This window comes from Dendrobates tinctorius, unplaced genomic scaffold, assembly GCF_039654945.1.
Source record: "Dendrobates tinctorius isolate UK_male_01 unplaced genomic scaffold, ASM3965494v1 ptg000038l, whole genome shotgun sequence".
Taxonomy (NCBI): Eukaryota; Metazoa; Chordata; class Amphibia; order Anura; family Dendrobatidae; genus Dendrobates; species Dendrobates tinctorius.
In genome coordinates, this window is record NW_027361706.1 from 11016190 (window position 1) to 11043033 (window position 26844).

Below are 26844 nucleotides of genomic sequence, written 5' to 3' on the forward strand. Positions count from 1 at the left end.
TCGCTTGGAGAACTGATTGACAGGTTGGTCACACTCGTCAAACATAGTGTTTGACGAGTGTGACCAACTTTTTACTACTGAGGCCGCCTATGCAGCATCAGTAGTAAAAGATAAAATGTAAAAAAAAATAAAAAATGGTTTTATTCTTACCCTCCGACGTCCCGCGCATCCGTTCCCAGTAATCCTTTCCGAAAATGCCTGCGATGACGTCAGTTCTCGCGAGATCGCGACGTCTCGCGGTTATTCGCGATGACGTCGCGCGAATGACCGCGAGACTTCGCGATCCCGCGAGAAGGGACGTCATCGCGAGCATTTTCGCAAAGGACTACTGGGAGCGAGAGCGTGGAGAGAAGCGGGAAGACTGCGCGGGATGTCGGAGGGTGAGAATAACAATATTTTTTATTTTTAAATTCTATTTTTTACAGGGATATGGTACCCAAAGCCCGGAGGACAGTCTCCTCTCCTCCGGACCGTGGGTAGCATCCGCAATTGTTCTGCTTACTTTCCGCATGGTGTGCACAGCCACATGCGGAAAGTAAGCGGAACAATGCATTCCTATGGGTGCGGGATCGCCGCGATTCCGTAAATTAATGAGCATGCTGCGGTTTTTACCGCGAAGCGATTCCGCCGCGGTAAAAACCGCAGCATTAGCACAGCATTGTGGAATCCCATAGGAATGCATGGGATGCTTATTTTTCGCGTTTTCGCGGCAAAATCGCGCGGTTAAAACCGCCGTGGAAACGCGAAAAAAACGCCACATGTGAACTCAGCCTAACAGTGGAGCCTACTGAAACAGACTGAGGGACCTTTGTTTTGCTTAGGAAGCCTTTACAGGTGTTTATTGTTAATTATTCTAATTTACTGAGATAATGACTTTTGGGTTCTCATTGGCTGTAAGCCATAATCATCAACATTAACAGAAATAAACACTTGAAATAGATCACTCTGTGTGTAATAACTCTATATAATATATGAGATTCACTTTTTGTATTGAAGAACTGAACTAAATTAACTTTTTGATGATATTCTAATTTTGTGAGAAGCACCTGTATGTACATAGGTACAAAGTGACATCACCAGCAGAATAGTGAGTGCAGCTCTGGAGTATAATAAGGGCTGGAAATCTGGATCAGTATAAATAATATTGTTTACAAGACTCTTTCTGTCTTTGTTTTGTGGTATTAGTTGACATTTTTGCCATCAAAATGGTGCACGTGATTCGTGCATTTGGTGCAAAGTAAAAATAGCTTTTTTTCTGTCTTTTGTATATATAGCAACAACTTGGCACTCAACTTAATGTGATCAAGCAAGTTTTTTAATGGTATCCACAAAGTAGTAACAGAAACGTTTCGGTCCTAATAATGGACCTTCATCAGTCACCGTTATAGTTTATACAGGAATGTAGGTGGACCCATGAGATCACTTTGTGTCTACACTTAATTACGCTTATTTATCAAACTGTTGCTTGTGTTAGCAGATCAAGTGGGAAAAACAGGAATTGGCAGATCTGTGTGAAAAAAACAGAACATATGTCAGATTGCTGCCTGCAACATGGACGAGCGGTGGATACCGCATCCTCACGCTGCCCAGGCACGGCGCACAGTACCCGGCTCCTCCTCTAAGACCTGACAACCCTGACTCGGGTATAATTCCATTAAATGCAGGCAGCAATCTGACACACTCTTTATAATAAGGGCGGCAGTATCCTAAATATCCTGATTAATTCTAGACATGAAGTGATCTCATGGGTCCACCTACATCCCTGTATAAACTATAACGGTGACTCATGAAGGTCCATTATTAGGACCGAAACGTTTCTGTTACTACTTTGTGGATACCATTAAAAAGCTTGTTTGATCACGTTAAGTTGATTGCCGAGTCTTTGCTCTATATACTACGGTGTAGGAACCTACTCTGGCACCTCCCTACTGCTGTGCACACTCTTACACTTTCTTACTGTTGAACTACTTTTGTGACTTTTGGTGCCAAAAGTGGCAAAAATTTGATCAAAAAATGGAAATACACCAAAAAAAGTCCCAATTGATGAATCAGGTGAAAACATCTGGAATCGCTAAACTCCACTCTGGACGAAAAAAAAGAAAGGCGAGCACATATAAAATAGACTTAAAAAAGGTGCAAATACAATAATGAATTAGGGTAAGCAAAAAAAAAGGTGCAAAACATACAAAACTAAACAATGATGAATCAGGGGTTTATTTTTTTCAAATAATCAAATACATGATTTTATTTTCTTTTGCAGATGCCAAGACCGTTGTAATAACGACTGCATAGCACATAATTATAGAGAGAGGCATTGTGGGTATTGTCACCATAAAGTCAGTAAGGACCGCTCGAGCCGATCTCTGGTCCCTGCTTCTAATGTTGCCATACAGACTATTAGCGGAATGCACATCGTTGAGATTTACGGACATGAGAAAAATTCTCACAGGAGACCTGAACCCTACGTCCCGGAATAAGAGCATGGATGGAGGTGGCCAAGATTTTTGGACTGCTATTTGTTATAACCATGTGCCTTAGAAATGAATGAACTATTGACATTTATAAGATTAGCGCAAAAAATTCCTGGAGGATTTGTCCGATTTCACATGATCCAAGATGCAGAGGAACTCGGAGACGTGAGAAGATCTCAACCTCAGACACAATCCTCAACTGCCATACCAGGTGCATTACTGTACATTGTGATCTGCTTCTGTACATACATGTGATGTACATATATGGAATAATGTAAGATACAAACATTTTCAATACAGGAATGTATTTTTTAGATTTATAAAGTGTCATCTGATTTGTTCAAAGAAGAATCGTCATCTTTTCATGGAACTTTATCAATGTCATGCATTACTCAGATATGATGTAGGGGAGGACCACCACAGCTCATGTTCTTACTCATTGCTCCAAAATCTGCTCCTCGATCCCTTTTTTTGTTTCACATAAATTCACTTATTCAAGAGGCAATTTTTTTGACCAAACATTTTCCTAACCTAACTATGCACCAAACAGGAGTCAAGCCTAAATGAACATTGTTCCCTCGATCTACAATACTAGATGGCATTGGGGGTGACCGTAGGGACAGCTTCTTCAGGGACTTGTATAAAAATAACAAAATGGATCCACCATTACCTGGTGACCAAAGAGCACAGGTAGGGAGCAGTACAATACATTTAGTACAAGTAAAGAGCAGTACGATACATATAGTACAGGTAGAGAGCAGGACAGTACATATAGTACAGGTGGAGAACAGGACAGTGCATGTAGTACAGATAGAGAGCAGGACAGTACATGCAGTACAGATAGAGAGCAGGACAGTACATGCAGTACGGATAGAGAGCAGGACAGTACATGTAGTACAGGTAGAGTGTCATGATCCAGGTTGGATTATGATAGATTTTGCGCAAGTAACCTTTTTTTTCCTTTAAGCTGTTTGATTAAAGTTAGTTTTGCCCCTGGTGGCCATTAGGGTCATTACACTGTGGTTGTTTCAGTTCTAGTTTTGCCCCTGGTGGCCGTTGGGGTCATTGCACTCTGGTTACTTTAGTTTAGTTGCCCCCGGTGGCCGCTAGTGTTATTGCATGTGATTATGTAGCAGGTGTGATTCCCTGGCTCCTACCTATAAAGGAGTTGCAGGTGGTCTCACTCACTGTTGGTGATATTGCTCATTTCCAACCAAGTCTGGTGAAGGAATGAACGACAGAGGAGTTCCTTGCAGCTCAGGGGAGCTCTGGTGTAATTGCTTCAGGTGGAAGCTGAATTCAGGTGTCGAGCTTCAGGGGTGAAGCTGAACTTTGGTGTTGTACTCTGTTGCTGTGAGCAATAGTAACAGAGCTAAGTTAAGTGGTGTTTTTCCCTGCTTGTTACTTTCCTTGTGTGTGTATTAGCGCAGTGGTGGGATTAGTTTCTGCACCGTCCAATTCACTAGAAAGGGATAGGTGCAAGGCGAGCTAGGGATTTGAGGTATCCAGCTCGTCGCCTGGTGCGGAGCCTGCCTAGGGATCATCAGGAGTGTAGGGACACTGACTGAGGGGAGTGCAGGAGGGCTCCACATCCCCGTTCCCTATTGCAAGGCCCTCCATTGTAACGGTTTCCCCGGTGTTTCCCTTAACTCTGTTTAAATTCGCCCTGCTGGAGGCAGTGTATCCGGCTGCACGTGACATTACATAGAGAACAGGACAGTACATGTAGTGCAGATAGAAAACAGGACTGTACATGTACTACAGCTAGAGAGCAGGACTGTACATGTAGTACAGCTAGAGAGCAGGACTGTACATGTAGTACAGGTGGAGAACAGGACAGTACATGTAGTACAAATAGAGAGCAGGACAGTACAAGTAGTACAGATAGAGAGCAGGATAGTACATGTAGTACAGGTAAAGAACAGGACAGTACATGTAGTACAGATAAAGAGTGGGACAGTACATGTAATAATAATCTTTATTTTTATATAGCGCTAACATATTCCGCAGCGCTTTACATTTTGCACGCATCATCACCACTGTCCCCGATGGGGCTCACAATCTAAATTCCCTATTAGTATGTCTTTAGAATGTGGGAGGAAACCGGAGTGCCCGGAGGAAACCCACGCAAACACGGGGAGAACATACAAACTCCTTGCAGATGCTGTCCTTGGTGGGATTCGAACCCAGGACCCCAGCGCTGCAAGGCTGCAGCGCTAACCACTGAGCCACCGTGCCGCCCTAGGTAGCGTAGTAGTCTGCATGTAGTACAGGTAGAAAGCAGGGCAGTTCATGTAGTACAGGAAGATGGCAGCACAGAGCATGTTGTACAGAAAGAGCAGTGCAGTATTAGATGTAATCTAATGATCTCCCCCATATTACATAAATTGTACTACATGTACTGTACTGCTCTCTACCTGTACTACATGCACTGTACTGCTCTCTACCTATACTACTTCTACTGTACTACTCTCTACCTGTACTACATGTACTATACTGTTCTTTACCTGTACTACATGTACAGTACTTCTCTCTACCTGTACTACTTGTATTATACTGCTCTCTACTTGTACTACTTGTGCAGGTAGAGAGCAGTATAATTCATGCAATAAGGGCAGCGATCAGGACAGTACTTGTAATAATAGAGCACATATATCACAGGTAATGAGAAATATGGCACATGTAGTACTGGCAGAGCTAGTATAGATCTGCTGACCTGCCATGAGACTTACTGATCTTGGTGCAGCAGCACATAGGGTTCTGGACACACAAAAACTTGGTACTTACTGGGTATCACTTGTGTGCACAGTCCCAGTTATTTTATCTGCAACTTGCAAAATCTCCAATTTAAATGTTCCCGCGCTGGAAACAATTTTACTGAATCATTTAAGTAAATGTAATTTTTATATTGCTTCTTTTTGTATTACCACCTTGTGTCACATTTTCAGGCGTTACAGTTGATCTAATGCACTTTTAGTGCCCTTGACGGGTAACATTTGTCATTGTTATATATTAACACTATTTTTTTTCTTCAATCCAATTTGCATTTCCTCCAATTACATTATGTTCTACTGAAGAGTACAATAAATCCTGGAGTGACTTTGCTCCCGGAAAGTTTACAACATGGTAGACACCATGAATATAATGTTACAGGAATGAACATGGAGAGAGGGGTTACTGTATATACAGTAATGATCTTATCTAAACTGATGGTGAACATATCAGCTGCTCATCTGTTTCTAAGCAGCCAAAGTGACAACCAATATGGCTGCACTTTGTTTTGTCCCTTTTGCAAAAATTAATGTGACAACTGTGAAAAATGACAATAACTTTGTAAGTAGACCAAACATAAATACCAAACTTACAAATGTAGACTGGCACGGCACAGTACAGTCCTTTTTTTAGGCACAGAGGTGGCTTTCATGTTATAAACTGAACACAGCTACTGGGATTTCAGAATTTCAGATATTTTCAGTTAGTAGTAGGCAATTAAAGGGCTTTTCCAGGCTTGGGGTTCATGTCTGCAGTCATTCTGTGTGACTGCAGACTTGTATAGACTGGCATGGCACACTGCAGTCCTTTTTTCAGGCACGGAGGTGGCTTTCTTGTTATAGACTGATCACTGACTTGTGAATCCTCGCATTGTTCGCTGTCAGGATTTTCCATTGCCAAAAGCAGGTAGTCATGCGAATACAAGTGTGGGAATTGCTTAGAGTGAGTGCAGACTTGAGCCCCAAGTATGGACAATTGAGAGGGATCAGAAGATGTGGCGAGAAGTGGAGAGGCCGTAGAGGTGAGCAGTATGGTGACTAAAAGGATTTTTTTTTTTTTTACATATTACATTATTCCCTGGGGTCAATAGGCAGAGAATAATAAGGGGCATTAAATTTCTGCAGAACAACTTCTCAGCGAATTGTATTTCCAGGGGGGAAAAAAAAACACAAGAACAGGTGAATTCTAATTTTGCCTCTTCCGCTCATCTCTAGTGCCAATAACTATAACTCAAAGAGCGTAAACTCTAAAAAAAATTCTGCTTCTTTTTTTGTGCAGAAAATCTGCAGCTATTAACAGTTTAAGCAAAGTGAATGTGACTTCATGAAAACTTACACCAATCCTGCATCTAAACGTGCTGTAGAAATGTGCATTCTGGATCAAAATCCAAGCATTTTTTGCATAAAAAAAACCTCATAAAAAATGCATAATTTCTTTTTATTCTTCAAGCCCAAAGTGGTACCTGCATGATGCAGTGAGGTGAGGAACACAGGATGGTCTACGGTTGATAATTGAAATTAATCCCGCTAGACAGCAAATGCTGATCCTGTAACAAAAGTGGTGACCTCCCCATTAATGTGATTATATTGGTGAGGACACGGCACCATATGACTGGGACAATGTGAAAATTGTAATCAAAAAGTGTATGTAAGGAACAAAAAAAAAGTACATTCAGTTCTGAGTTCAGTCAAACATTGGCAGAGCTGTGCCCTTCTGTTATTACCGTACTTACCTTCCTTGGTTATCATGGCTGAGTGCTGATGCCCAGGGCCGGACTGGCCATCTGGCAATTCTGGCAAAAGCCAGATGTGCCTGTCTGGTCATGGGACGCTTGTCTGCTATGTTGTTAACAGAATCGGTGTTCTCAAGACACCCATACTGGTAAGAGTTGTTATGAACCACATAGCAGCTGACTTAATCACTTACTTATCATTAGAAATATTGGACTTGTAGTAAAACTTGCTTTCCTGCATCCAGGGTAATATATTCCAACTGGTGCTGGGGGATGGGGGCAGAATGGACCTGTGTGATTTCAAATGCCAGGGCTGAATTTCAGCCCCAGTCCGTACCTGGCTGAGTGTATAAATATGTAGTGACGTTAGGTCCTCCTGCACCTAGGGAAGGCATTGAAGACGTTTTAATTATGACTCCCCTTTCCAAAACCAAAAATTGCCAGCGGGGTCACGGGGCATAGGCGCAGTCACAGAATGCTGTATCTCCCAACTTTTAAAGAAAAAGTCATTTTTCACCTATTGAACTCCCTTACTGTTCTCACCTACAAGCTGTACAGAGAAGGTTGCATGGAAGATACATTTATTTACTATGTAAGAATAGAGATTTGCATGTGGGCTGCTTTGGTTTGTGTGCCAGGGATGATTTTTCAGTCCCAGTCCGGCCCTGATTAGTGGTAACTAATTTTTTGGGAATTACAAGAACAGATAACTGTGAAAAATTGGTAGAAAACACATAAGGATCTTGGCTGTAACATGTCCTTCAAGATTCTTTTCTTACTTAACCACCTAGACTTTTCCCACCAAGCAGTGAGTGATGAGCGCGGTAACAGATTTCACCAAGATATCGCGGCTATGGAGGAAAGATATCAAGGGAAATGAAATCCATCAATGCTTGCAGATTACTGTTGGACGATTGTAAGAGATGATCTGCTGCAGGAGTACAAGAGACAAGGAAAAAATTGTCACTAAATGAAGACTGAATTTGTGGTGCAATTTCTGTAACTGTTTATAATTCGCAGCAGGGTTTAGACAGGTTTTAGTCATTTGAAGTGTTGCTGAGTTTCCGCAGAATAAATAACACAAAAGTGGCATAACAATCTTTATATTTGCAAAAATAATAATGTTTCAAAGTAATTAAAGTTTTGTGCATTAATGATATGTAGCAGTAAAGGGAAAATTCTTTGATACAGAAAAAAAAGCCAACTAAAAATTTTTATAGTCAGATTTTGATTCAGGAAGTCAAAATTATTAAGAAATGGCTCATCTCATCACTGAACCTGACAAGTTTTGATTTTGAAAATATGTAGAACATGATCAATGGGGCCTCTGCATAAATGATGAAAATGTATGCTTGAATTCCGTTTCTTTCTCTAAATGTGACAGGTAAATGGAATATACAGAAATGTGAACTTGGCCTTACTTTAATAACTCAATATTTTCTTAAAATACAACCCATGTTCATAGGGACTAAGGGTTTCAAATGTTGGATTCGTGGAAGGGATACGAGACAGGTTAGGGGTGCAGAATACTTGCCAAGCCCCATGCGCTAGCAACCCACACTAGGTCACTGATGTCATCTACCTATTATCTATGGACCTTACACAAGCCTGACCTTATTACAGATATCTCCAGTCCAACCTTCCCTGAAGTGGAGGCCATTGTTATATCACTGCACAGTTTATATCTATATTGGCTCAATAGCTTGTGATAAGATAATTTAGTGTTATATAGAATCCTCTTGTCTCCACAAGTGGAGGCTCCTGTGGTCGTTTAGAACTGAACCATGCACCTACTGGATGTACCACGTTCTTTTGTTTCATTGTTTGGGAATTTCTTTCTATGGCTCGTCATTTCACTTATTTTTTATCTCCTCAGTTATAAAGCACTACTGTATATAAAAGTGTAATATAGATTAAAATCGCATCTCATTGGCACAATATCCACATTAGAGATGAGAGAATATGTTTGGAAAACGATCGCCAAACATAAATTCAGCACGAATATGGTAGATTCGGATTGGTGATTGGTAACTCGAGTATTTCTCTTAAAATCGGAAAAAGTCGGTAACAGCGCAGGAAAATAATGGTGCTGACAATAAAGTAATTTAAAGTAGATGATAGATAGATAGATAGATAGATAGATAGATAGATAGATAGATAGATAGAATAAAAGCTGGAAATTCAGCAGCCACGTAGTGTGAAATCACAGCAGGAGCCGACAGGATATAAGGGATGGATTACATACAGTAAATACACAAAGAATAGGTAGATATACAGTGTGTAAGGAAAGTATTCAGACCCCTTTAAATTTTTCACTCTTTGTTTCATTTCAGCCATTTGGTAAATTCAAAAAAGTTATTTTTTTCTCATGAATGTACACTCTGCACCCCATCTTGACTAAAAAAAGACAGAAATGTAGGAATTTTTGCAAATTTATCAAAAAAAAAACAAAAACCTGAAATATCACATGATCATAAGTATTCAGACCCTTTGCTCAGTGTTGAGTAGAAGCTCCTTTTGAGCTAGTACAGCCATGAGTCTTCTTGGGAATGATGTTTTTCACACCTGGATTTGAGGATCCTGTGCCATTCTTCCTTGCAGATCCTCTCCAGTTCCGTCAGGTTGGATGGTGAACGTTGGTGGACAGCCATTTTCAGGTCTCTCCAGAGATGCTCAATTGGGTTTAGGCCAGGGTTCTGGCTGGGCCAGTCAAGAATGGTCACAGAGTTGTTCTGAAGCCACTCCGTTGTTATTTTATCTGTGTGCTTAGGGTCATTGTCTTGTTGGAAGGGGACCCTTTGGCCAAGTCTATGGTCCAGAGTAGTGATGAGCGAACGTGTTCGCCACTACTCGCCTGAGTATCACTGTACTCAGTGTACTCGGCGAGCACCGAGCATTTCCGGGATTACTCGGTGGGAACTCGGGTCTCCATCCAGCTTTTGTGGCAGACTTTACAGAACCAATCACGATGCAGGGATTGTCTGCCAGGCAATGAAACCCCGCAGCCATCTTTGTTGTGGTCGTGCAGTGATTGGCTGGCCGCACAGCTTCATCAGGGGTATTGGAGACTGGACGACGCCCTGCTCGCCGCATTCAGCTCCGGATTGAGATAGTGTAGGGAGAGCTGCTGCCGAGACAGGGTCAGAATTGGGGATTTATTAGTGAGTGTGGAGTCTACCATCCTAAACAACTCAAATCCAGCTAAACCAACAGTCCTTCTAAGGACTAATTCCGGAGTATATAGGTTCCAGTGTTAGGCAGGCAGGGTAGTGCACGTTGCTGTATACACATCAGTGCAAGGCCTGCAGGCACTGTATGTGTGTATATACATATCATTGCATATATCAAGAGGGTCCTGTGTTCTAGTGCTGCTGCTGCTGCTAACTATGGGATATATTGTCACTATATACCTAGCCACAGGTGTAATTGGCTTTGAAAATTTGCTGGGCCAGGGCTAATGGAGCATTTTTTATTGCAAAGCAATCCAGAAACCTTTTTTTTTTCCCCATTTGTTTTTTGACACTGCACAATACAGCCAGATCCTTTTCCTAGCACAGCGTGAAAATCCAGCAATTTCAAAGGGGTCCCAAACATCCCTTTTGAGTGTGCAGAGAAATATTTATTTTTTATGTGGTACGGTTGAATAGGTTTTTTTTTAGTGTCTTACACAATTTCTTGCAAGAACGTCCGATGAGACGGTCTGTGGGAGCGCCAGCTAGGCGTGGATGTAAGTAAACAGATGGGGGCCCGATGCTGCTCCAGCCGGGTGCCTCAAAAGAGGAACAATTGTAGGAATGTTGCTGAAAGACCCGGTCTGCAGGGCGCAAAGGACAGGATTCTATTGATGCAAAAAATTCTTCATTTATTAAAAAACAATAGGAATATAAGAGTCTACAACACATTTCAAAAGGGAGTGTATCCGTCTTCCTCAGATGCCACCTGAGGAAGACGGATATACTCCGTTGAAATGCGTTGTTGACTCTTATATAACTATTGTTTTTTAATAAATGAAGAATTTTTTGCATCAATAGAATCCTGTCCTTTGCGCCCTGCAGACCGGGTCTTTCAGCAACATTCTTACACAATTTCTTGACACTATTTTTCTGAACCCCCCAAAAAATGCACACAGGCCACATATTTTACAGTGTGGTACATCTGTGATATGCCTCATCCAGCCGTCTGCGAAAAATTTTGGTCTTTTAGCCCTAAATTCATTTTTTTTTTGCTGTCCATCACTGTACTTATATACAGCACTAATTAACCAAAAAATGTAAAAAAAAGCAGGCCACACATTTTTCGGTATGGTATCTGCGTGCCAGCTCATATCTGTGTGTGCGCAAAGTTTGGCCAGTTTACGTCTGTTTTCTTTTTTTGTCCTGGGTGTCACTGGGCTTAGATACAGCACTATGTTGCATTATTTTAATAAACAGCTCACATTTTACAGTGGGGTATATCTGTGACACGTCTCATACATCTGTGTCTCAAAAATTGAGGCATTTTTGTCCTAAATTCCCTTTTTTTCCCAGTCTGTCACTCTGGTTATATCCAGCACTCTTTTGCATCCAATAAAAATATATATATATATTTATATATTTTACAGTGTGGTATATCTGTGACATGCGTCATACGTCCGTGTAATTACAATTTTGGGGATTTTAGGCCGGTATTACAGTGTTTTCCTGTCGGTTACTCCAGTTACATAAAACACTCTGTTGCTTTTGTTTAAAAAACAGGTCACATTTTACAGTGGGGGATGTCGGTAAAAAGAATTCGGTTTAAAGTTGTTATGGCAGCTTCATGACTGTGTAAAATGCTCCATCTACTACCACCGTCATCATCTTGTGCCTAGAGGCAGTCACTGTGCAGATAGAAAGTCTGAGGAGCAGAGGGTGAATGCTTAGGCGCTGTTGTACTCTGTCTCTGTCTTACGAAGGCTAAATCTTCGTGATGAAATCATGCCTGGAAGAGCCAGAGCAAGATTACGTGGAAGTGAGCAAAAGCACAAGAGGGAGGGAACAGACTGAGTCTACAGTAGGCTCCCTCTCTTGTGCTTCTGCTCACTGGGTCCCTCACAACAGTGAGGGCAGTAATGCTCTGCTGGTGGTCCTGTCCACGCATAAAAGTATAAAATAAAGACTCAGACACATCATGGAAAGGTTAAATAGTGGGAAGTTTATTATATGCTTTACTATATATTATTTATTATATTCTATTTATATATTATATATTTATTATATTATATATATTAATGTATTATATATTTAACATTATATTTATATTTTATATTTATATTATATTATATTTAAATATTTATTATATTATATATTTATTTAGTATATATTAATATATTATATATTTAACATATATTTATATTATATATTTATTATATTATATTATATTTATATATATATTTATTATATTATATATTTATTATATTAAACTATATTATTATTATTATTATTATTATTATTATTATTATTATTATTAATTATATGCTGGTTACCTTCCATCACTCACAAAGAGCATACAGCAACACTCAAGACAGGAAAAAACTCCAGTGGTGGAAACCTGTAGGGAAACCATGGCTGCTGTATTACTGCCCTTCCTCTGGGCATACTAAGGGAGGTCATCACTATAAAATACACATGTGATAAAATAACATTTATGTGTAAAGTCTATAGTGTGCCTATGAGTACAGTATACGGGGTGTCTGTATGTTGCCTATGTACAGTGGGGTGGGCTTTTCCTGTGTGTGACTATTCAGCATAGTAGCATAGAATTTAAGGTTGAAGGGAGACTTTAAGTCCATCTAGTTCAACCTATAGCCTAACATGATGATCCAGAGGAAGGCAAAAAAACCCATGTGGCAAACAGCGCCACATTGGGGAAAAAAATTCCTTCCTGACTCCACATGCGGCAATCAGACTAGCTCCCTGGATCAACGCCCTATCAAGGAATCTAGACTATATCCCCTGTACACCATACCAGCATACTTCTCTACTTTCTCCAGTTCTTCATCCGTCACGTCTTCTTCTAGGACCGGCAGCCATGTTCCCCTTCCAGCCATGTTCTTCTCCTTGTAGGTCCTGCAGCTCTGTTTCCAGGTGTTAGTGGATATTCCTCTCTCTCTTCCATGCCCAGTGGTAAGGATCTTCTGCCATGATCTAGAATAAAATAAGTGATTATAATCAGAGTGTAAAGGGCATACGTCACCATTAATCATAATCCAATTTGCATATATGTTAGACCTGATGATACTGGTGTGATGACTGAAAATCCATGGCAGAATGACTTTATAATCATTAAAGTTTTCTTGCTTGATATTAAAACAAGCATTTCATGAGTCCAGCTATGGCTGCACTCATAAAATGCTCTGCCTAATTTCAGGATTACATGACCATTTTGACGTGGCTTTTCAGAGTAAGTACAAGCGCCTCATCAGGTCTAAGGGATTTATTTAAGCATACTGTTTATATTGTGATATCTATTTACAGATCAGCTTTATATTATTGCTAGCTGAAGAGCCCGGCGCTGCCCGGGCATAGTAACTAACTGTGGTTAGTTATAACAAATTATAATTATCCTCCATCCCATAGTCTCATGCCCATATACCCATCATACATATCCTCCATCCCATAGTCCCATGCCCATATACCCATCATACATATTCTTCGTCCCATAGTCCCATGCCCATATACCCATCATACATATTCTTCGTCCCATGCCCATATACCCATCATACATCCTCCATCCCATAGTCCTGTGCCCATATACCCATTATACATAGTCTTCATCTCATAGTCCCATGCCCATATACCCATCATACATCCTCCATCCCATAGTCCTGTGCCCATATACCCATTATACATATTCTTCATCTCATAGTCCTATGCCCATATACCCATCATACATATCCTCCATCCCATAGTCCCATGCCCATATACCCATCATACATATTCTTCGTCCCATGCCCATATACCCATCATACATATCCTCCATCCCATAGTCCCATGCCCATATACCCATCATACATATTCTTCGTCCCATAGTCCCATGCCCATATACCCATCATACATATCCTCCATCCCATAGTCCCGTGCCCATATACGCATCATACATATCCTCCGTCCCATAGTCCCGTGCCTATATACCCATCATACATATCCTCCGTCCCATAGTCCCATGCCCATATACCCATCATACATATTCTTCGTCCCATGCCCATATACCCATCATACATATCCTCCATCCCATAGTCCCATGCCCATATACCCATCATACATATTCTTCGTCCCATAGTCCCATGCCCATATACCCATCATACATATCCTCCATCCCATAGTCCCGTGCCCATATACGCATCATACATATCCTCCGTCCCATAGTCCCGTGCCTATATACCCATCATACATAGCCTCCATCCCATAGTCCCGTGCCTATATACCCATCATACATATCCTCCGTCCCATAGTCCCATGCCCATATACCCATCATACATATCCTCCATCCCATAGTCGAGTGTCCATATACCCATCACACATCCTCCATCCCATAGTCCCGTGCCCATATACATATCCGCCATCCCATAGTCCCGTGCCCATATACCTGTCATACATATCCTCCATCCCATAGACCAGTGCGAAAATATACTCATCACACATCCTCCATCCCATAGTCCCGTTCCCATATAACCATCATACATATCCTCCATCCCATAGTCCGGTGCCCATATACTCACACACATCCTCCAATCCATAGTCAACCATTATGACATCATAATGAGCGGTGGCGGGGCTTGCAACCTTTGATGACATCAGCGTCACCATGGCAACCATTGTGACATAATGAGGGGCGGGGCTTGACACGCACACACTGCTTCCCCAGTATGCAAATAGGGGCAAAATTGTTTGGTGAATTGGAACGTGCGGGGTTAAAATTTCGCCTCACAACATAGCTTAGGACGCTCTCGGGGTCCAGACGTGTGACTGTGCCAAATTTTGTGGCTGTAGCTGCGACGGTGCGGATGCCTATCCCGGACACACACACACACACACACACACACATACATACACACTTTGAGCTTTATATATTAGATTGCTTCTATTGCTCACCAGATCACTCGTGTCCCGATCCACCCAAGCCCGGAATCCCATCCTGGTGAGCAGAACATTGCGGCATTGTAGCAGTCGGTCCTTCTTCATCCTCCACGTCCATCCAAGGGCCCAGCGGTAGATCTCCTGTCGATATCGCACCTCTTCTTGCTCAAACTGGTTGGCTAAAAACCTTGGAGAGAAGAGAAATGAAACCAGATAAATTACAATCCACTTCAGGAGAAAATACAGACAACAACAACAACAAATGCCATTATCATGTATTTAGCCGAGTGGCCGAAAAGAGATTTTGGTTTTACAATAAAATAAAACAATGTTATTTATAGACGTGAATGTGTAATAATAAAAGAGACTCACAGAGCTGGAATGAAGAAGGTTCCATATTCTGAAGATGGCAGTCCTGCTCTCCGGAAGTAAGCGACGACCATGGCGAGGAGATACTGGAGGGAGGAGAAGCCGAGTTAGAGGGATATATAACACAGCACATATCTGTCAGTAGATTCCTAGGTTTGGTCATATCTGGCCACTATTACATAAGAATAAGCCCTTTATTTCCCTATGAAGGATCTTCTCAGATCTGGAGGATTTCTTATCCTTCACTACAATAATACCTTGTCCGAAATCTTAAGACAGCTGTCCCTGGCTAGAAAACACCTGATGTATTCTTCTTCTACAAAAATGAGGAAAATAGAATTATTTCACTATGAACTTTGCAATGAAAACCTTTTTAATGCTATTAATTCTAAATTAATGGGGTTGTAGGGCTCCTCATCAAAGATGGATTATCCTCAGGATCGCTCATCAGTGTCTGGTGGAGATTTGGCGCCTGACACCCACTGATCAGATACTGAAGAATTGTCCTAAAGACATGCCATCAGTATTGAGGTGACACCAAAACCCTGACACTGCTCACCACCACATAGTGACCGCTCCTGTCTGCTGTATCATACTAGGTGTGATTATAAGAGGAGGAGAGAGAACACTTCCCTACATGTTTCTCCACCATAATACACATAAAATAGATTAATATAAAATACATGGCATATAATCTAACACTTTGTATCTGGAAACCTTGGAAGGTGCAATGAGTCTTACCAAGGAGTGCGGTGAAAGCTGCCCGCTCTTCCGGCTGGGGGATGTCATCTTCTGTCTTCCTCCTCTTGGCCTCTTCCTGGGCAGCAGACCATGAGCTGTAATAGAAGAGGTAGATATTAGAGTATTAGGCCTCACGCTCATGGCCGTACTGTGGCTACACATAACTCACATCCTGATGGGTGTTCTCCTCATGGGGATCTGACATTAGTTTTGAGCTGTACATGGGATACATATGTGTAGTGGTGATGTGTAATGGTCACTATGGACTTTCCGGTGTAAGTGTATGGATTGTAATGACCGCAGTGATGGAACCTCATCTACTTACCACTCCTCTTCATACTGGGCGATCAGTTCTCTCTTCCGCTTCCTCATGGCCATTCTTACTCTTCTTCCTGGAAATTACCATACAGAAAAAGGAAATCCTGAGTATGCAGAGGATGGCGCTTTCTATAGGATCTCTAGTAGAGTAATGCTATCAACCTAATGTGTAACCAAAAACGTAACTACCACGGCCTGCATTACATGTGTTGCCGTATTGCAGCTTTATTGACTTGATTGGTATTTAGTTATAATACCCAACATGGCCCACTGACAGAAGTGGCGCTGTAGCTAGTAAACAAAGCAAACCCTATTTTCTTCTTACAGCACCACTCCAGCGTTTTGTTTGTACTGCTGAAGAGGCATTTTAAATGTAAGCCGCCTGACCACGTTCTTATACCGACGGTGCTCCGCTCCTGTGACGCCATCTCGTGCCCGTAACTTCTGACTGGCTGCAAGTGAGAAGTTACGTCACAAGATCTCAATGCAAGTCTATGAGCGCCAGAACTAGGCTCTCATACAGATGTATTGAAAAGTGACCTCTGCGCCGCTCCATGAAACACTGGCGCTGATGGTAGGTCACTTTTCACCAGAGACTGATAGGAACAACACTGGAAAAGGATTAAAGTAGTGACAGATGAGGATGAGGCAGGGGCCAGGAGAATCACATATAAGGCACCACTCCTGTGGTGCACTAACGAGAAAGAGAACCGCTGGAGTGGTGCTTAAAAAATATATATATATATAATCGGTCATCTATGTCTAACCAGACTGATTTTATGCCCTATGGTAAGAGAAGACTACACATATCTACACTATACTGACTGCACTGTGACCCGCCATATAAACCTCTGCATATATCCGCTACCTCCCTGTATAGTAACTGAGGAGCCAGTAACATATTCTCCATATCTCCACTATATGTATTATATAACTATTATATACAGGCTAATAATGGCCATGCACTTCTAAATATTGGATCTGGGAATTTCTAGGAGAAATATGTGGCCCCGTATTTTTCAGATTAATCTTTACACATCATTATCCACATTGTAAATATTTACTCAGAATCCCCATATTTTATCCCATTTATCCGTTATCGCCCCGTTATCTATATTTGGGTCTTTATGGTGAAATCATTTCCTTTTTTCTATGTGTTGCTTCCAGTATAGATCCCAACTGTCAGTATCCGGGATGAGATAAGTCGGCAGTTTACTCCTCACACAATGATTCTCACCTCTGTAGAGCGGCCGGTGGCGGCTGTCTCTCCCAATCAGCAGGTAACGATCCGGGTATCAATGCAAAAAGTGTCGCTTCTAGGAATCAATAAGGAGCCGGTCTCTTCTCTAATAGAGCAATCACAGACTGGCACCAACTGACGTTTTCTTTCTTTCTTTGAATTCAAATCCTGCGATGTGATTGGTTGATGGATGAGACACATGATGCATGCGGCGCTAAATTTAAAGGGACAGCGCATTCTAGTAATGTTATAAGGAGAGGCAGTGTAATGCACCCCATAGTTTATACAGCATAATGCACCCATAGTTCTCTGTATAGTATGATGCCCCCATAGTCCTCTGTAGAATATAATACACCCCATAGTCCTCTGTATATTATAATGCACCCCATAGTCCACAAAGTATAATGCATCCCATAGTCTATACAACATAATGCACCCATTAATCCATACAGTATAATGTACCCCATTGTCCTGTGGATAGTATAGTGCACCCCACAGTCATCCATACAGTATAATGCACCCCATAATCCATACAGTATAATGCACCACATAGTCCATACAGCATGATGCACCCAATAATCTATGCAGTATAATGCAGCCTGTTATCTTTTCTATAGTATAATTCACCACATACTCATCCACACAATATAATGGACCCTATAGTCCATACAGTATAATGCACCCTACAGTCAACACAGTATAATGCACCCTACAGTTCTAAAAGCAATGTGGGAATTCCATTTTTGCTTTTACAATTTCTCCTTCGTTTGAATTTTTTAATGTTTTCTTGTACACTATGTGGTGAAATGAATGGTGTCATTCAAAAGTACAACTTGTCCCCCCAAAAAAGAAGCAATCATAGGGCTATGTGGACAGAAAAATAAAAAAATTTGTGAGGTTTGGAAAAGAGGAGGAAGAAACAAAGACGCAAAAATGAAAATTGATCTTGTCATTAAGGAGGTTGAATAATGAATTTACAGGGAGCAAGAAAGCAGATGACAATTACTCTCTTCCATTGGAAGGTCTAGTGAACATGTTACACATCACACTTCTCTCATCACATGGCTTTAGTATCATCATTATTACATGGGGCTTTCACTGCTGCCATTTCCCAAACATCAGTTAATAAATGGAATAACATGACAACTTCCCCAAATAACACTCATTGGAATAAAGAGGGAAACTACAAAGATAGAGATAAAAGTCATATGCTGTATGGACCATGTATTGCATTATGTTGTATTGACTATGGGGTGCATTATGCTGTATGGACTATGGGATGCATTATACTATGCAGAGGACTTTGGGGTGCATTATACTGTATAGAGTATGGGGAGCATTATACTATACATAGGACTATGGAATGCATTATGCTGTATGGAGTATGGGGTACATTATACTATACAGAGGACTGTGGAATGCATTATGCTGTATGAAGTATGGGATGCATTATACTATACAGAGGACTTTGGGGTGCATTATACTGTATAGAGTATGGGGTGCATTATACTATACAGAGGACTATAGAATGCATTATGCTATATGAAGTATGGGGTACATTATACTATACAGAGGACTATGGGGTGCATTACATTATACAGAGCACTATGGGGGACATCATGCTATACAGAGGACTATGGGTGCATTATGCTGTATGGAGTATGGGGTCCATTATACTATACAGAGGACTATGGAATGCATTATGCTGTATGAAGTATGGGGTACATTATACTATACAGAGGACTATGGGGTGCATTATACTCTAGGGAGCATGTGGTGCATTCTATTATGAAGAGGACAAAGCGATGCTTTATACTGTATGGATCATTGTGTGAGGGTCACAGTTAGGTGATTATACAATGTAGGGGACATCCATACTTTTCTGGTTGAGCTGTAGGGTGGGGTACAGTAGGGTCATCATACTGTGTGTGTGGAGGGTACTGTGGAGGAATTCACTGTGGTGGTATCTTACAGTGTCTGTGGGGCCCTTTTTTGACATCATACTTTGAGTGCAATGATAGGGCTCCAGTAGGAGGAATATTAGGGGACACACAGTACCAAACAGGTGCAGAAATAGGGACACATACGGCAGCAGTGGCTCAGCATTGGGTTATCAGCAGGATAAGGAGTTTGTGCAGGTCCGGGTTAGATGTGGATGGTGGGTGCCAGAAATGTGAGAAATCATATGTATTTTTGTTGTAATCTCTGCAGCCGAGTCCTGGCTGGAGCAGTTGTTATGTTGGTCTGAGCCCGATGGAAAAGACGGGAAAAGTAAATGACTCCAGCAGAAAGAACGTCAGCTGTAACTCAGCATCAATAACTGTACTGTAATCCCTTATATGTTCTGCACGACTGGTACTGGTATCTACCACTATATACAGTGGGGGAAATAAGTATTTGATCCCTTGCTGATTTTGTAAGTTTACCCACTGACAAAGACATGAACAGTCAGTATTTTTAAGGGTCAGTTAATTTTAACACTGAGAGACAGAATATCAAAAATAAAATCCAGAAAATCACATTTTATAAATTATATAATTTTATTTGCATTTTGCAGTGAGAAATAAGTATTTGATACCCTACCAACCATAAAGAGTTCTGGCTCTTACAGACCTGTTAGATGCTCCAAAGCAACTCGTTACTTGCATTAAAGACAGCTGTCTTACATAGTCACCTTTATAAAAACCTCCTGTCCACAGACTCAGTCAGTCAGACTTTAACCTCTACAACATGGGCAATACCAAAGAGCTTTATAAGGATGTCAGGGACAAGATCATAGGCCTGAAAAAGCTGGAATGGGCTAAAAAACCATAAGTAAGACGCTGGGTGAGAAGGAGACAACTGTTGGTGGAATAGTAAGAAAATGGAAGAAATACAAAATAACCATCAATCGACATCGATCTGGGGCACCATGCAAAATCTCACCTCGTGGGGTATCCTTAATCATGAGGAAGGTGAGAGATCAGCCTAAAACTACACGGGGGGAACTTGTTATTGATCTCAAGGCAGCTGGGTCCACAGTCATCAAGAAAACCATTGGTAACACATTACGCCGTAAAGGTTTCAAATCCTGCAGGGCTGGCAAGGTCCCCCTGCTTAAGAAGGCACATGTGCAGGCCCGTCTGAAGATTGCCAATGAACACCTGGATGATTCTGTGAGTGACTGGGAGAAGGTGCTGTGGTCAGTTGAGACAAAAACTGAGGTCTTTGGCATTAACTCAACTTGTGGTGTTTGGAAGAAGAGAAACAGAGCCTATGACCCAAAGAACACACTGTCAAGCATGGAGGTGGAAACATTATGTTTTGGTGGTGTTTCTCTGCTAAGGGCACAGGACTACTTCACCGCATCAATGGGAAAATGGATGGGGCCATGTACCGTAAAATCCTGAGTGACAATCTTCTTCCCTCCGCCAGGACATTAAAAATGGGTCGTGGCTGGGTCTTCCAGCAAGACAATGACCCAAAACATACCGCCAAGGCAACAAAGGAGTGGCTCAAAAAGAAGCACATTAAGGTCATGGAGTGGCCTAGCCAGTCTCCAGACCTTAATCCCATAGAAAACTTATGGAGGGAGATGAAGCTCCGAGTTGTCAAGCGACAGCCTCAAAATCGTAATTATTTAGAGATGATCTGCAAAGAGGAGTGGACCAAAATTCCTCCTGACATGTGCGCAAACCTCATCATCAACTACAAAAAAGTCTGACTGCTGTGCTTGCCAACTAGGGTTTTGCCACCTAGTATTGAGTCTTGTTTGCCAGAGGGATCAAATACTTATTTCTCACTGCAAATTGCAAATACATTTATATAATTTATACAATGTGATTTTCTGGATTTCATTTTTGATATTTTATCTCTCGTCTCAATGCTAAAATTAACCTAGCCTTAAAATTATAGTCTGTTCATGTCTTTGTGAGAGGGCATGCAAAACACAAGCCGCGGAGACACCATCACATGTTTCTCAATGCAAGCAATGACTAGCCAGGTCTTTCCCTGGGAAGCAACAACCACGGGAAGGGCAGTCTCCAATGAAGGAAACCACCTATGCCAAAACATGGTCTCCATCCACAGACAGCTGTTTCGGGGTATGAATGAACTCATGGAGATCAACATCCAACACTGCGAAGACACCATCACATGTTTCTCAACAGATTCAAAACACATGAAACATGCACAAAAACTGAATGGGTCAATAAGACCCTGCTCACACCACCCAAGAAATAAGACACAGAAACAGAACACAGTATGACAAACGTGCATAAATACTCTGCTGTAAAATACATGATGAAATGGTAAGACAGGATGTTGAGAAGGCTGAACTTTTAAATTCCTATTTTGCATCTGTTTTCTCTCAGAAAGGAAATGTAACATCAACTGTTATTCACTGTCCTATTAAGGGAATAGAAGAATCCAGGATATCTATAAACAGAAAGATAGTGAGGAAACACTTAGCTAACCTAAATGAATTCAAGTCTCCAGGTCCAGATGAATTACACCCCAGAGTACTGAAGGAGATAGCAGAAGAAATTTTTGAACCCCTCTCCATAATCTTTGAAAATTCTTGGAGAACAGGAGAAGTGCCAGAAGACTGGAGAAGAGCAAATGTTGTTCCTATCTTCAAAAAGGGGAAGAAGGTGGACCCAGGCAACTATAGGCCGGTGAGTCTGACTTCTATACCAGGAAAGATAATTGAACAAATTATTAAACAACATGTATGTCAATACCTGGATAAGAATGAAGTGATTAAACAGTCAGCATGGGTTTGTAACTAATAAGTCATGTCAGACTAATTTAATTTCCTTCTATGACGGTATTACTGATTGGGTGGATCAAGGAAATGCTGTAGATATAGTATATCTTGACTTCAGCAAAGCATTTGACAAAGTCTCTCATACAATCCTTATTGAAAAAATGACTAAGTATGGAATGGACAAGGCAACTGTTAGGTGGATTCATAACTGGCTTAGTGATTGGACCCAAAGAGTGGTCGTAAATGGCTGCACATCCAGTTGGAAGAATGTCTCAAGTGGGGTACCACAGGGCTCTGTCCTGGGCCCTGTATTGTTCAACATCTTTATCAACGATTTAGATGAAGGAATTGAGGGTAAACTGATTAAATTTGCTGATGACACAAAGCTAGGAGGGATAGCTAATACTAGAGAAGAGAGAGAGAGGATTCAAAAAGATTTAAATAAACTGGAGAAGTGGGCAGCAACTAACAGAATGGTTTTTAACAGGGAGAAATGCAAAGTACTACATCTGGGCAATAAAAATGAAAAAAGCATATATAGAATGGGAGGAATAGGGCTAAGTGACAGCACATGTGAAAAAGACTTGGGTATACTAATAGATCACAGACTGAATATGAGTCAACAGTGTGATGCAGCAGCAAAAAAGGCAAATGCAATTCTAGGATGTATTAACAGAAGCATACAGTCTAGATCACGTGAAGTAATTATTTCCCTCTACTCCTCTTTGGTCAGACCTCATCTGGAATATTGTGTCCAATTTTGGGCACCACATTTTAAAAAAGACATCAACAAACTGGAGCAAGTTCAGAAAAGAGCGACCAGAATGGTGACCGGTCTGCAAACCCTGTCTTATGAGGAAAGGTTGCAGGATTTGGGAATGTTTAGTTTGCAAAAGAGAAGACTGAGAGGAGACTTAATAGCTGTCTACAAATATCTAAAGGGCTGTCACATTGTAGAAGGATCAACTTTATTCTCATTTGCACAAGGAAAGACTAGAAGCAATGGGATGAAGCTGAATGGGAGGAGACACAGATTAGATATTAGAAAAAACTTTTTGACAGTTAGAGTGATCAATGAGTGGAACAGGCTGCCATGAGAAGTGGTGAGTTCTCCTTCAATGGAAGTCTTCAAACAGAGGCTGGACAGACATCTAACTGGGATGATTTAGCGAATCCTGCTTTGAGCAGGGGGTTGGACCAGATGGCCCAGGAGGTCCCTTCCAACTCTACGATTCTATGATTCTATGATTCTATGTAACTGTAAGTAGCACGTGCTAGTAAAAGATGTTAACAAAACCAGGGTATTTTGTTGATACGTTTTTCTGCAAAAAAATGTACGCTAAGCCACTCCGCCGCGTCAAGGCATACCCTTCTCGGAGCAGTCCTATCTAATATATTTAAAAACCTGAACATGTGAATATACCTTCATGAGCAGGGTTCAGAAAGGCGCTGCCCGGTATGGGCTCGCTGGGCGAAATGGCTTTTTATGCATGTCCCAAAAGAGAGAGGCGGGGATCTCCCAAAGCTTGCATAAGCAAGAAATCAATAGATTCAAAACACATGAAACGTGCACAAAAAAAAAATACCTATGCCAAAACATGGTATCCATCCACAGACAGCTGTTTCGGGGTATTGCCCCTCATCACTGTGGAGTAGGAAACTGGCCAGTAGGAGCAATGCATAGTAGAAGACTGTGAAAAATGAGGATGAATGAACTCATGGAGATCAACATCCAACACTGTGGAGACACCATCACATGTTTCTCAACGCAGTGATTCTAGAGCAATGCCCCCATCCCTTATGGGAAATATGTAAAAACATGCAAAACACAAGCCGAGGAGACACCATCACATGTTTCTCAACGCAAGCAATGACTAGTCAGGTCTTTCCCTGGGAAAGAACAACCACGGGAAGGGCAGTCTCCAATGAAGGAGACCACCTATGCCAAAACATGGTATCCATCCGCAGACAGCTGTTTCGGGGTATTGCCCCTCATCAGTGTGCAGTACGAAACTGGCCAGTAGGAGCAATGCCTAGTAGAAGACTGTGAAAAAAGAGGATGAATGAACTCATGGAGATCAACATCCAACACTGTGGAGACACCATCACATGTTTCTCAACGCAGTGATTCTAGAGCAATGCCCCCATCCCTTATGGGAACTATGTAAAAACATGCAAAACACAAGCCACGGAGACACCATCACATGTAGATGGATACCATGTTTTGGCATAGGTGGTTTCCTTCATTGAAGACTGCTCTTCCCGTGGTTGTTCCTTCCCAGGGAAAGACCTGGCTAGTCATTTCTTGCGTTGAGAAACATGTGATGGTGTCTCCGCGGCTTGTGTTTTGCATGTTTTTACATATTTCCCATAAGGGATGAGGGCATTGCTCTAGAATCACTGCGTTGAGAAACATGTGATGGTGTCTCCGCAGTGTTGGATGTTGATCTCCATGAGTTCATTCATCCTCATTTTGTGAGAGGGCAAACATACAAAATCAGCAAGGGATCAGATACTTATTTTCCCCACTGTAGTCATCATACGGCGGTATTATCCGTGTTGGTCTTTGTATAGAGTTTTTTTTAGTAGTAGTAGGGTCATCTACTGAGGTTCACCTACATCCATTATTATTGTACGCCACCATAGTTGTAATCAGGGTTACCTGGTTAGGGGCAACCTCAGAAGTTTCTCCCCCCATGAACCAAACCCCTAGCTACACCTCTGGTTTAAACTGATAGTATTCCTTTGTGTACTAGTATAACTTGCCTAAAAGGCAAAACAAAAGCTGTTTAGTAGCTGTTTGATAATTAAATACTGATCCCTTGGTTGATCCCTTGGTTGTTGCTCAGTCCCGGTCTGGCACCAGCCTTCCCAATGGCCCGGCAGAGGTTGGCATTTCATTTCCTTTATGCCAATAAAAGAATTAAAAGAAAAAACATCAAGGCCATCATGTGATATCAATAATAGTACACTGTTCTACAGCCAAATTGGTTCAGAGACAATAATAGGTGACCCTAATTTTGTACTGCTGAAAACGAATATGATGCTTAAATGTACTGATTGACGCTAATTTCCAAGATCCAGAGGAGATTGTAATTACTTGTGACATCTTTCATGCAGGCTTATTGAACAATTGCATCTTTATTCTTTCATCATCATTATTGCATTGTTAGTAACTCGTCTATTACATCATCTACTTAGTCTATTGCGCATTCAATATTCTATCATCTTAGGGTGACCTATCAAACAACGCCAACTCAGTTCTGATGACATATTCCTAATCACAGTTCCATCACCTACTTTTATAAATGCTCTCTGTGTAAGATATACAGTTTTATGATTTCTTACCTCAGTTTCTTAGCGTATTGACATGTTTCTATGTGTTTCTTTTTCAGATATGCCTTGTTCTTGGATTAACAAAGCAGATAGTCTTTCCTACATATGGGGAGAAATCACTTTTGTGTCACAAAGATGAAACTTGACTGCCATGATATGAAAGCAGAATAGATTTAGACAAGTGTTGGGCTCCACACATATGCTGCAATAGATGTGTATGGGAAGAGGCAATCTATGCCTTTTGCAATCCTAAGGATCTGGAGAGAGCCAACCGATCACACTACCAATTGCTATTTCTGCTTGGTGTCCTCCATTAGGAAATCAGTTTCAAGGAAGAAGACATGGACTTCACAGTATAATGGCAATGCACTAGGTCCAATTCCAGTTGGTTGTGCAGTCCATATGAAATAAACCTATGACACCATGAAACAGCTGATGAGGGGCCTGAACTATGGCCAACATTTGTGGCTCCTCTGTGATGACTTAAAGTTGATTGCCCTCTTACTTGGTTTCCAGGGCGGATACACAAAGCACTGCTGCTTTCTGTGTGAGTGATAGTCGTACAACCGAATATCACTACATTGAAAGAGACTGACCTCTCTGACATTCACTTTGGCCAGGGAGTAGAAATGTCCTGCATTTCACCCACCTGAGATTTTGTTACCACCGTTGCACATCAAGTTGGGTTTAATAAAGAACTTTGTAAAGGCAATGGATAAAAATGCAAAAGCATTCAAGTGTCTCACTGATAAATTTCCAAGGTTGAATGAAGCAACGATAAAGGAGGGAGTCTTTATTGGACCTCAGATTCATAAGCTTCTTCAAGCTGAGGAGTTTCTCCATTTGTTGTAGGAAAGACCGCATGGGTAGCATTCACATTAGTGGCAGGCCCGGACTACTAATCTGCCCTTCCGGGCCCTTTAATTTATCAGGTGCCTGCTTTGGCATTAACGGGGGCGGCACGGCGCACGTGTGTCTGGAGCCAGGAACTGATTCTGTTGTGACAGCGCATTCTGTGGGCA

At 41.5% G+C, this 26844-nt stretch overlaps 1 protein-coding gene across 2 annotated transcripts in view; it reads left to right on the forward strand.

The window, feature by feature from the left end:
• Positions 1 to 26532, forward strand: part of SUSD3 (sushi domain containing 3) — a 106245-nt gene extending 79713 nt beyond the window's left edge. The window contains exons 5-6 of one of the 2 annotated variants that reach the window (XR_012231856.1): positions 2261 to 2682; positions 25882 to 26532. Coding sequence is in view for 1 of the 2 variants with exons in the window: in XM_073574193.1 (XP_073430294.1) it covers positions 2261 to 2477 (217 nt within the window). In the remaining variant the exon portion in view is untranslated. Of the gene's footprint in view, positions 1 to 2260; positions 2796 to 25881 lie in introns of those variants that run through there. The other variant, XM_073574193.1, reaches the window with a different exon arrangement.
• The last annotated feature ends 312 nt before the right edge of the window (positions 26533 to 26844 follow it).